Source organism: Dermacentor silvarum, chromosome 3 (assembly GCF_013339745.2).
Source record: "Dermacentor silvarum isolate Dsil-2018 chromosome 3, BIME_Dsil_1.4, whole genome shotgun sequence".
NCBI classification, from domain to species: Eukaryota; Metazoa; Arthropoda; class Arachnida; order Ixodida; family Ixodidae; genus Dermacentor; species Dermacentor silvarum.
The window spans coordinates 230069113-230081488 of NC_051156.1; the positions used below are offsets into that span (position 1 = coordinate 230069113).

A 12376-nucleotide genomic window follows, 5' to 3' on the forward strand; every position below is an offset into this window, starting at 1 on the left:
CAAGCACTTTTTCTTGATACTTAGGCAAGTGCATAGAAGTACCCCCCCCCCCCCCCCCCTGCAAGAACTGAGCACTATCACAGATATTTAATTTCATACGACTGACTTGTAACTTGCATTGTGCATATGTTGTCAGAGTACCAGCCACAGAACAGTTAAAAAGATTAGGCTTGTGGTTAGGTTATATGGCTCTACAGATGCAGTTCAGGCAAGAATGTGAAGTTTTAAAACACACTTCTTTTGTCTGAGCGAGAGCTGGACTTAAGAGATTAATTGCAATAGAAATTGTGTGCAGTGCTTCTTAGCCACATAAATCCATTGGAGAGCTTCAGTACTGCCATGTGCTAGAAAGGACACGTATCCAAGATCAGTGGTTAAATGCACAATGTTTGTAATAGGATGCTGAACTTGGTGGGAATAACATGGGCTGTGAATAGTACAGCCCGGCTACATCCTTTTGAGACCACTCAAGAGTACTCAAAAATGCAGTGCAGATATCTCCTTCCTTAAAGGTTGCTGTTTCGTGAAGTATCCTGCTTGAGCTGCAGGCTTTAAACGAGCATCAAACGTTCATTCTTGATTCCTGCCAGCATATCTTTCCTCCTACACTCTTGAATTACTTATAGCCAGATTAGCACTTGAGATCATCTTGCCACGTCAGAAAACTTCCAGCGAAAACCTGTCTGATCAATCAGGTCTGGCAGCTCATCCATGCTTGTTCTGTCCAGGTTCACCACTTTGCTCGTGTGTTGGGCAATTTGCAAGCAATCACCACAGGCAGATGAGAATGTATTGAGGTGAAACGTGCCAAGAACCAAGTCCACCTTGTGGAGATGTTGGCGTGTGCCCCCAGAAGTGTGTAATAAATATCTGAAGCTCATAAATAATTACCTAAGTGACCTCTGTAAAGACATAAGCATCAATGAAAGATTGAGCTTGTCAATCCTTGCAGGTCCTTAGAGTTGATGCTGCCCTTGATACAACTCATTCTGCTGCATTCCTGGCAGTGGCAATAAGTGAACTTGGATTTAGTCACCAAAAATATGCTCAGCCAAAATCTAGCATCCAGCCAAACTACGAGCAAGACTGCATCTGCATGTAGCTACGACCACCACCAACAATGCCATCCTGTGCCGTTCACCCCAGTCGACCATATTCCGGTACACACTAATGTGTTGCCAACATGCATTCAAGCACAAGTTTTTACTCATCCCTCGCTCAGCACATTGTCTCATAAAAATGGCACTAGAGTTGTTTCCACAATCTCCTCCTGCAATGCACAATCAGATTACAGGCTCGTTGCAAGCAGATGTAAAGAGCACATGCTTCTGAGCACTCTTGGGTGCCACAACAGACTGCAAAAGGAAGGTCCCGAGATGCTTTGACATCAACCATCAGTCAAAAAAAAATAAATAATTGCAAGCCATTGGGAGTGCCAATTTTATTTGGCATAAAGGGCCGACAACTCCAGTTATTTGACTAAAATCGCACGACAAGATCAGGACGTGGTTTTGAGGTTGAAACTGCACGTCCAGAACAAACCGACAAGCAACTTTTTGCTTCAGGTACCATTTCCATAAAATATAAAACAGGGCCATCGAAGCCCTGCAACGAAATTGTCCTCAATTGCCGTGTTTTTAAAACAAATCTATGTGTATAAAAATAAAAGGTGCACTCGCTTGTGTTAGAACAGATCTCTCCTTGCTGTCACAGTAAGTGATTTTAAGAGAAGCACTAGAAAAACATTTTTCGGCTAAGCTGCATTTCTTCACAGTGTGTGCAAAATTCATTCGAGCAATACGATTATACTATTTGAGAGCTCAGCATTTGGACCGTCACTGTCACTCCTTTGAAGAGCATGAACAGATATGTTTGTAACACCTTTGCAACTTCCCATCCAATCACAATTTTAGAATGAATCATGACTGGTAGCAAAAAGGTGTTCCTGACCAACAATCGCAAGACAGCTGCAAAATGAAGCTCAGCCTTGATGTGTCCCCCCTTGTTTCAATAAGAGCGGAACTATTAAGAACAGCTTACAAGGACAATAAAATACTGTACAAAAATAAATATGCGGCTCAACAAAGAAAAGTGGTGTCGTGTCAGTTCCTATTCAGCTCTTGCACTAGCTCATCAAAGCTGTAGACAAACCACGAAGCTGCCTTCTTGACTTTTTCACGCACTTGGTTTCCACCGTATCCAACGAATGCGTCCTGAAAACAAAAGGGGAGAGCACAGAAGGCGTCAGCATGCCAACTTGAACGGCTCAACCAGTGCATGCAACCTACAGTGCGCGAGATGACAAATGCATGCTGAGGTCAGGCAACATGCCTGTATGCCAAGGTGTCGCCCATGAGCACAGCCCCACCAAGATTTGTGCACCACAGTACAGTGTTGTATTTATAAGCTGCTCAAAAAACAAAAAACAAAAAAAAAAACAAGCCTAGTTGAGGTTTCATATCTAGAATACAAGTATATACATGCAATTCATCATAGCATGCCATCAAAAGAGAGATACATACTCCTGGACAACTTTCTGGGGCAACGATGGTAAAGTTATGGAGTCAATGCCCGCACAAGTATGAGCGCTCCAGAAAAAAAAAAAGAAGAAAGAAGTGCCACATTTGGATTCGTGTTACTTTACAGCTGGAGAAGAGAAAAGCATTTCCTTTAAAACAGCGAAATAAACAATATACCCACAGAGAGTTAAATTTTATTTATTGTTCTGCTTTTTCGCTTCCACATTTGCACAAATGTGGAGCCAGTACCCATGCCGATTCCTAGTAACTGTTCCAAGAAACCAAAAGTACTGTCAAATTCTGCTGGACTATTTTGCATGTGCAGAAGCCCTGTAGCTTCGCCTTCACTGCCACACAAACTTGTCCGCGAGTATACAGTATAACTCTCATTGTTCTTAGGGGACTATGGAAAAAGAATGTATGACATGGGAAACAGCAGCACTACTAGCGAGACAATTATAGGTACTCTCACACAAAACCTTATTTGATGGTGAATTGAAAACCCACTCTGTAAAGTTGATTATTAACTGCCTGGCAGTTGAAATGAACTATACACACTTTTCTATCTGGCACTGTTTGATAATAACACCAGCAGCTTTTGGGTACTCGTAGCTAAGCTTCCATGCCGTTTTATAGACCACAATCTCGTTTAGAGGGAGTGCACAACCTTTGTCTGTTGGCACAGCCTGTGCTGGTCTGCGAGTTCGATGACACAGCAGCTGATGACAAAGCCAATGACGAGCAAACACTGCCGGCAAACATGCGATAAGGACTGGCTCAGCATTATCGTGGTTGTTCTGTCCTCCTTTCAGTCAATTCCTGCAGTCCTCGGCAAAAGATGGCCAGCCCCTAGAGGTGCTGCAGATTCCGGTCTATATATAGTAATAAAGCAACTGCACAAAGTGTTCATAGTCGCAAGAAAGCATCCGCAAATGACCGATGACGTCGCATTGGCTTGGTGCCGTCAGTTTTCGGCCATAACAACCAGAAGGAGAAACATAAATAAAAAGGAAGCTCGTACACATGACCCTATGGAAATCAGACTGGACTGTTACTTTAGAGAGGAAGAGCCAGGAATGTAACAAGCAGGAAGATATCACTCAAATTCTACAGTATTTGAATTAGCTGCCAACACTGCGAGGCATTCTGTACTAGTTCTGCACATATGCACCGATGGACTGCTGCTTATGGGGTGTCAAACATTGCCTATGCTATACAGTCTCTCAGAAGCACCTACCGCAGGAGGGCAAGCTGCCAGATCCGTTGCCCCATCACCGACCATGACAACTCGCTGGTAGCCATATTTCTGCTTTAGAAAGGACACCACCCGAGCTTTGCCATCTTGATGAGATGTTGGCTGCTTCTCATCATAGCCGGCATACTCGCCTGGAATGAAGTGAGCAACCCTGTACAATGAAGTGAGCAGCCCAGAGGTGGAAACACAATGCTCACAACTAGCAAATAAAGATTATTATTATTATTATTATTAGAACACATCAGTTTAAATGAAATCTGCAATAAAGGGCACCAGGCCAATGTCTGAAACTCAATTCTCGTCCATTTAAAGTTGTTTAACCTGCTGCATTAACCCACATATAGAAAGCATGAACAAACATTATCAACTATTATGAAGCACCATTGATGCTTTTTTTCTTCAAATCAAAACTTTCCAATCAATTTATCAGGTTGCAAATTTATTCGAGAAAGTGCAATTTTCAGCACTACTTTACTTGGAAGCAGCAACTTGTTTATGAGAGCATTGCAATGCTGCATGCTGTGCCATCAAGTGCGTACCATTAAAGTAGAACTTTATTTGATTGGCAAAAATGTTCTTGCGAGGAATGCCAATCTCGTCTGCCACTCCCTCGATGATGGATCGGAAACCCCCAGAGACCAGATAAACGGCGACTCCACGAGATTGCAATTGTGCCACCAGCTCCCTGCAAAATGAAATGAACAATGTCACACTTGTCACAGAGCAGCACACTTCTACCCACGATGGCAAAGATCCTGCGCCCCTTTAGAACAAACACCTAGTACTAGCTACGCAATTATACGTTTAGCACTTGTGCAGCTGGTCAGCGATGCTTGGGTGAATTAAAAAACATCTTGTAGAAATTAACACTTTTAATAAAGTAAAACTGTTCGTCATCTGCATTTAATGTTTTAGCATATATTATAGGATAAAAAAAACTGTAGCAGACGAAATCATGTTTCCAGTAATGCAAGTTTAAAAATTATGAAATACTACAAAAGCATTTGGAAACCTCGATTTTTGTCAGCAGTTGAAAAATTAAGTACTATAAAAATATACTTGCAGAACAGTAGATACCAAAGGAAATCCAGAATATATGTTTCAAAGATAAATGTTACCAGAACACTTTTTTTTTTTTAAGAACAAGCTTATCTGCAGCTAAACGTTCACTGCAATAAAAAGATGCTGGACTTTTCGGTAACCATGCCATGCAGTGAAAAAGTTTCTCTATGTTGCCAGACAAAGGTAAACTGCACATTTCTGGCTAAACACATTTGTATGTTGCGTGACCTTGCACTGTGTGCAACACTGGTTGCAGTTGTGCCTCTTCTCAGGTTGGTAACGTCTTAGTGTTCCCCACAACATCTACATGAACTATGGCCTTCTGTCAAGTTGTGGTGCCCCTGTCAGTACATCCAACATACTTGCTTGAAACAGATGAAATCAACAGGTCCAATTTATCGACGCCAAGCATCCCAACACATTCCGAAAGTCTTGTTGGGAGATATCCGATGGTAGTGTGTGCAGTGGTCGTCGTCACGTGCACTATGCACCCGTCTTTCTACATCTCAATCACCTGGCATCCCGATCACAAATCAGACGATGCAATTTCATCTTCCTGGTGCTCTGATCATAAAGATCTAATGTTGATCCATTGTAATTACAATCCGCATGCTTCCTTTTCAGGCAAGGCAAAGAGCATCGGGACCATTTTATCCATTATGTACACTAATGTTAATGCAAAGTTGTGTAACAAATTTCATCGTGGAAACAAAATTAAACCGAATTGTGAAAGCCCATTGCTTGTAAAAAAAAAAAAATTATTCTGGGATTTCATGAGCCAAAAGCACAATCTGAGGCATTGGGGGAAATTTGTCCACCTACTTAATCAGCACCTCTGGGGCCGTATTCTGAAACGTTCGCCTAGGCGAAATTTCTTTTTTCGCTTTCAGGCGTGCGCCGATTGGCTGTTTTAGCAAAATTGGTTGAGCTGATTGGGTGGTTGAGCCCGACGTCATTCAATTTTGATCAACCAGCCAATCAGCGCGCACGCTGATTTCGCCTAGGCGAACGTTTCAGAATACGGCCCCTGTTGTGGCCAGGTTTGAACCTCAGCAGTGCAATGCCATAGCCACTAAACCACCACGGCGGTTTGAGCTAACTACTATACTAGACGCAGTAATGTGTCTTCCAAACTGTTTTCACATGCGGTAATTGGCACTTTTAAATAATTCATCACCAGTAATAGATCTGAACAGGCATGAAAGAGTTAAGATGCCTGTACACTCTTGAGAAATGTTGGTCTGTCAAATTGAACAGCTGCTGAAATGGAGCGATGATCGATCTTTCGGTAGTTTTGCAGAGCATGCAATGAGAAATGTAGCCTAACAACTGGAATGGAACTGAAAAATGGTGAATGTAAGATAGCCACACGATTGCTCTCTCTTCTCTGCCTTGGGTTTTTTTGCGACAGGTTGCACTTGTGGGGGTCAATTAGGATGTGGCATCTGGTGTGATGCTTCATTGGTTCAACGCGTAACATTCACTGGATATCCCCGAAGGTAATCCATCCAGGATACTATCCCCACACAGTGAATAGAGCGACGGCAGGAAAGAAGAGTAACACAGGGCAATTCAGCAGTGGAACTCTTTGCCCGATTCAATTGTTCAAATAAAATCAGTTAATGCATTCTTGGAAGCAATACATTGCCTTATGTACCCTGATGTTCTGTACTAATATTCTTATATAACAAGTCAAAACGTGCTCTGTAATTATATTGTTAATGTGTTTCATATCAGCAGTGCTGCTTCATTTAATTTTTTTTATTTTTTGTGCATTGGTCAAGTGCACTAATGCACTTCTTTGTTTATGCATGTTAAATCCACTCCTGTAATAGCCCGTCATATGGGCTGACAGCATCAATAAATAAATAATAAAATAATAACACCATGCCTTTTTGGTTGCACGTGCCTTTGACCAAAAGAACACATTTTGAAGCAAGACACAGAAGCTCTCGGAGCATTTCGTTTGACTTAGCATCAGGGCATTGTAGCTGAACGTTGTAATAAGGTGGCAATGCACTGGGCGACAGTAATGCAGCCACTGTGAAAAGCAAAGTCCTGCCCAGAGCAAACATTAAACAATAGCTCCCTGCAGGTTTGGATTACTTGAAGCAAAATTCTGGCCATAAGCAATGTGACTCAGAAAAATTGGTTGCGAGAGCTGAATCAAACAAGTATTGACTCTATAAGCCGACATACGTAGAAAGTGCGCGCATTTCCCCCCCCCCTCCTTGCACAAGCTGCAAAACTGTGCCTCAACCAGGTGGGAATGCACTTCCAGAGAGCAAAATATTTGCCCAACACTCAAATCGGAGCAATTCCACTGCACATGTAGCTTAGCTATGGAATTATTGCAGAGATGCAATTTTTCAGATTTGAAAAAAAAAAAAAAAAAGTAAGTTTGATGTTCAACAATTTTGAGCCACATAAATGAAAAAAAAAAAAAAGCCTTTGTCAGGATATAATACTCAAAACTAACAACTACGATTTTCTCCGAGAGAGTCACACGCAGCAGGATCATTCCACACTAAGTTAACCAGCGTTTTTTTCTCCCATAATTATGGCAGTGCGAAACAGCATAAAAATGCTCAATTCCATAAAAAAATTATTTTTGCGATTATCTATGGCTTATCCCTGTTCCCAGGTAAAAAAGTAAACTTCTTTTTTTTTTTTGCAAAATTAAGTAATACACGCTTGGAGTTAAAGATGTTCCCAGCATCTCAAGTAGTCTATGTGCAAAATTCACCGGTTTCAGGGTTGGAAAGATCGCTACAGCAATCGGCCTAAAAGTTCTAAATACAAAATACAAACAAAAACACAATAAATCCTAAATTAATACCCCGGCTAAATGCTGGCAAAATTTTAAAAATCTTACTGTTTAAACACGAGAAGTATTTTTTAAATTTCCCTCTAAACAATTTCTCACCACAAGTGAGCTAGCTGGAGGATCAGTTGGAGGGTCTTTGCATAGGGGACACTTTAACTGTACGGCACAACCTAATCATGTTTGCCTGCATTGTTTGGGTGATGGCCTAGCAAGATCTGTGTGTGTATTTGTCGCTGTCATACCGCTACAGCATCACTCTTGAACAGCAATTTTGCATAAGGGCGTTTAGCAAACGGCACTGTACCGACTGCTGCATAAATAAGAGCACCAAATATACATGACTATTCCTGCTAAACCACTTGCTTGTTTGTGGTCAAGTTTTGCTCAGAGGTAGCATTTTGCACAGAGTTTAGTATAAATATCATGTTTGTGGGCATTACTTGCCAGTTTCACCTGCAATTTGTTTCTACGCTAGAAAAAGCTAAAATATTTGAAACAATTTAATGTTATGGTCAGATCGACGCCTTGAGATGCTAGAAACATCTGTATAACTCCACAACTATTATGTTTAGTTTTGTAAAAAAAAAAAATTTCACTTGGGAATGGGGATAAGCCATATCATTAGCACTCCACTAAAAGAAGGCAATGTTTTTTTTTTTTTTTCAGAAATAAGCAGTTTATGTGCTGTTGTGCACTGCGATAAATATGCGACAATTTTTTCAGCTACATTAGAAGAAGTCCAAGAAACGTTGGATCACTTAGCGTGGAATGACGCAGCTGTGTCCACCACTTACTAAATGAGCTTCAGCATAAATGTCTTATGCTTATCATTTTGACACCATTACATAGCCACTGCAGGATAGCATATTGCCCACACTTTGGCTGCTGCTCAATCAACTAAGAATAATGGAATTTTGAATGTGAAAGAAAAATGATAATTAGGGAGCTGCAGTTTATACCGAAAGTGCACTCACTCAATGCCAACAGACAGCCGTGGTGGGTTCTGCTCGATGTATTCCTGAAGCATGCGTGCTGTCGGCTGAATGAGTTCTAGGCGCAGCTCCAGTGCCTCCTTGAATGTCATGCCCCCACGCATAGCCTTGTTTGTTCTGCGCACAGAAAATAGATGTAGGGCAAGGATGTGCTGCTGTGAACACCATTCTGCAATGCACAGTCATACTTGCTCTATGTATGCATTTATGTACCATACGATTTACTATGGCACATACAATACCTGTGCAATATGTTTCCAAGTATCTGCTTGACTGCCACGTTTGTGACAATGCTTACAGCACACGCCCAAGGAAAAAGCGATTCGGTAAGAAGAGTTGGAAGCATGCTTGTCCTTACTTTTGTACATTTGTGTACATTCTTGCTGCTAGAAAAAGTGCAGTTGACAGCACCCAATGAAATTTCACTTGCATTTGCAGGTGGCTATGTTGATGACTATGCAAGTTAGTTTTCATGCATTCAGTGTTTTCTCTGCATTACGCTGTCGCTTGATTGTGCAGACATTTTACTTATGCAAACACAGCTAAGCAATTACATTCCTTGCTGCAGTACCACTGGCAACAAACTGTGCTAAAGTGGTCAAAGGACTGAGGGCATATTCATTCGATTCATGGTAAACTCCCGATTTTATTCATATCGTACATTACACATTCACAAAATGCAATATCCAGCGAGCCTGCTGAAGCGTTACTGCTTTAGCACACAAAACTCGTCGGGCGGACCACTCATCCTGAACAAGTGAAAACACATTTACATTAGGTCATGCCAGCCTTTCGGCAAAGGAAAACTTTGGTTCAACTGCTTGCCAGCCTAGAGAGAGTACTAGCCCACGCAGGGTAGATTACAGCGCAGCATTGATAATTATTTCAACCAGATATTTTCAAAACGCCGTACACACTTGCACGTTGCTCAACAAGTACTTTCTTCAAGTCCCCTATTCTGTCTAAACAAAAGCTGTAAATGCTGAATCAATTCAAGTGCAACGTCGCGAGTCCTTGAATTCTCAGTCTGTCCAGTTAGGCTCCGACCCGTCATAAAAATTAAAATCGAGCTGCAAAAATTATTGCAGAACTGGGTCGAAAACCTGGCGGCGCCTACATATACATTTCGACACGCGCGTTGCCTGCGGGCGATAAGAGGCACTTATCTCGGAACATTTCTGCCGATTCACGGCCCGACCGCTGTTCGGCGGCGCATACGTCATCCTAGCGCAGCGCCAGCAGATGGTGCGCGCGCGGGAACGTCTGCAGCTGCGTGCGCCTTTGTACGATACAGTTTTGGATAGGATAAAGGCAGCGCATGAATATTTAAAGTCGAGTAAACGTCAAATGTACTTACAATTCAGCAACTTCCTTGTCCCTGCCTGAAAACCGGGCAAGTTCGTCGATGGCTTCGTCCATACACACCGTCGAATCGACGTCGAAGCAGACACAATCGGCGGCTCTCCACATGGCACGTGTTTGGCTCTCGGTTAGGTTGCTCTCAGTCACCGATCCGGGCATGGTGCTAATACCTGGTGCACTGTTCAGCTTGGCGCCGACTCGAGACCACAGCTGCCGCCGTTGAAGCTGGCCCGCCTGAGGAGAGGACAGCCTGCTCAGCTGTTGCGGCGTGGGAGGGAAGCTAGCAGACGATGCTGGCGAGCAGACGATCTCGTGATCAATGCCTTTGGCGTAGCGTGTATACTGTTAAGGTTTCGACTGCAGATGCGTCAGAGGGAGTGACAGTACTCACACGGATGGCCAGGAATCTCGAGAAGAGGTTGAGCATGAGGACAGGGTAGTGTAAAATAGACTTCGAGCGGCCAATCAGGGCCCGTCGTGCGCAGGGAGGCGGCAGGCCAGCCACTCTCCGCGCTCGGTTCCCCCTGGCGGCGGCGACCAGCGTTCATCAGGTGACATATATATATATATATATATATATTTTGTTTTTTTTTTTTTTTTGCTCCTGCCATACTGTGCGTTTATGTGTGCCGCCCAGCTGGGAACTTTCCACTACTCCTTTTCGCACTGCTTGATCGTCTTGCTGTGTTTGACCTCGTCACTGGTCCTTGCGGTCATTTGTTTCTTACTCTGGCATGTCTGCGGCGCCGCGGGGTACGTACGTAGATCGTTGCCTGGCTCGCTGGCCGCCCTTGGTAACACGGCGTCCCTAGGTTCAAGGGCACGAGTCAGCCGTTTTGTTTACCCGGCACTTGTTGCGGAAAGGAACGGCAAACAGGTGTTCATTACGTAGCACCCCGTAACAAGCCACCGCCTACGGTTCGTCATCGGCGCTGTCTTTCGTTGCGTCGAGCGCGATTTTTGGCCTGTTGCCTTGGCGCTGGCGTGAGAGGCCTTTCAATTACTCATGAGCAACAGATATGTTTCCTGCGACTGCGCCGTTTTCTTTAATTTGTTTATCGACGTTCTCAGCGACTTTCGAATGTCCTTTATTTAGAGATCAGAGAGACTCGGCTTTCGCCTTCGTTCCACAACCAGCCGACTTCCGGTTTACGTGAAACACGTGCTCAGCACGTGAACACTGCTCCTTCTCTCGGGGCTGCTGCTATCGCTCTTTCGTTGCCATTACGTAGGCGCACCGCCTCCAAAGCACGCAGGCTTCTAGATGAAAGCCCTTGGTTTCTTTGTCAGTGATGTTTTTCGAGAACCCGTATCTGCAAAATTCCTCGCGCTTTTTCACACTCTACCAGCATGTCTTGGCGGGAAAGATAGAACGACGAACATCTGCAGATTCGGCGTGTAGTTGGAAAATCAGTTTCGTTGTACGATAGATAGGACGTGTTCGTATAAATGAAACAAAGAATAATTTGGGTCGCAAATGACTACTGCGAAAGAGTTCTTTTTCCCGCCTATGTGGGCGATAGCGGGTGCGACGTGTCGTTTTGCGACAAAGCACAGCTGCTCTGGAGAAGAAAGTGCCTGAATTTGTTATCTGACAAAAATGCTCTAATCAGGGGCAGAGATTCTGTCAGCTTTGAAGTGCTGCCATGGACGTCTCGTGATATGGGCCGCTGTTTAGCTGAATGGAAGAAATCTTTTTTTTTTTTTTTTTTTTTAGCTGCTCTTTAGGTCGAGTGTTAAAACAGCGGAAGTAAAGCATTCATTTCTACTTCCCGTTCTTTCGGTCTCGTTGGCATCTTGCGTAGTACACCAAATGAAACATCACCCAATTTGATATATCTACAGCGTTATTAAACACTGTGACTAGCAGCCACCACACGTTCAACGGCCATTGTACGTATTAACTCGCTCCTAGGGTGCCTGACGTGTCGCCGCCCATTTTGCGACAAAGCACAGCTGCTCTGGAGAAGAAAGTGCCTGAATTTGTTATCTGACAAAAATGCTCTAATCTTGAGACGTATTCTGCGAGTGAGTTGCCGCTGCGCCGAAGGGGCAGCTTTCCCTTCAAAAAGAAACGATCGTGGTCACTGTATGGCTACGTTCTCGGGTCTGTGTTCACAGAAGTCTTCATATACAGTGGTAATAATAATTTTGCAGTACATTTTCTCCAGCCTTTGAAGTGCTGCCAGTGGTGCTGAAGCGGCTTTTGTTCAAGCCTCGAACTACTATATTTTACTTGGAAATGTGCTGCTGAAGGCCCTCTGTAACTAGCGTGCATTTCACATTGTTGTACCACATTGAATTGAAGCGTGATATGGGCCGCTGTTTAGCTGAATGGAAGAAATCTTTGAAGGAGTTT

The 12376-nt window shown here is 43.4% G+C and overlaps 1 protein-coding gene across 1 annotated transcript; it reads right to left on the minus strand.

Moving 5' to 3' along the window:
* Window positions 1–1416: 1416 nt before the first annotated feature.
* On the minus strand, window positions 1417–10557 carry LOC119446844 (phosphoserine phosphatase). The gene is made up of 6 exons (XM_037711410.2): window positions 10409–10557; window positions 10013–10251; window positions 8638–8772; window positions 4314–4459; window positions 3757–3905; window positions 1417–2213 (listed from the first exon to the last, which is right to left on the minus strand). Exons 1-6 carry the CDS (start codon window positions 10442–10444, stop codon window positions 2103–2105), a joined length of 816 nt encoding a protein of 271 aa, XP_037567338.1. The 5' UTR covers window positions 10445–10557; the 3' UTR covers window positions 1417–2102.
* Between the last annotated feature and the right edge of the window lie 1819 nt (window positions 10558–12376).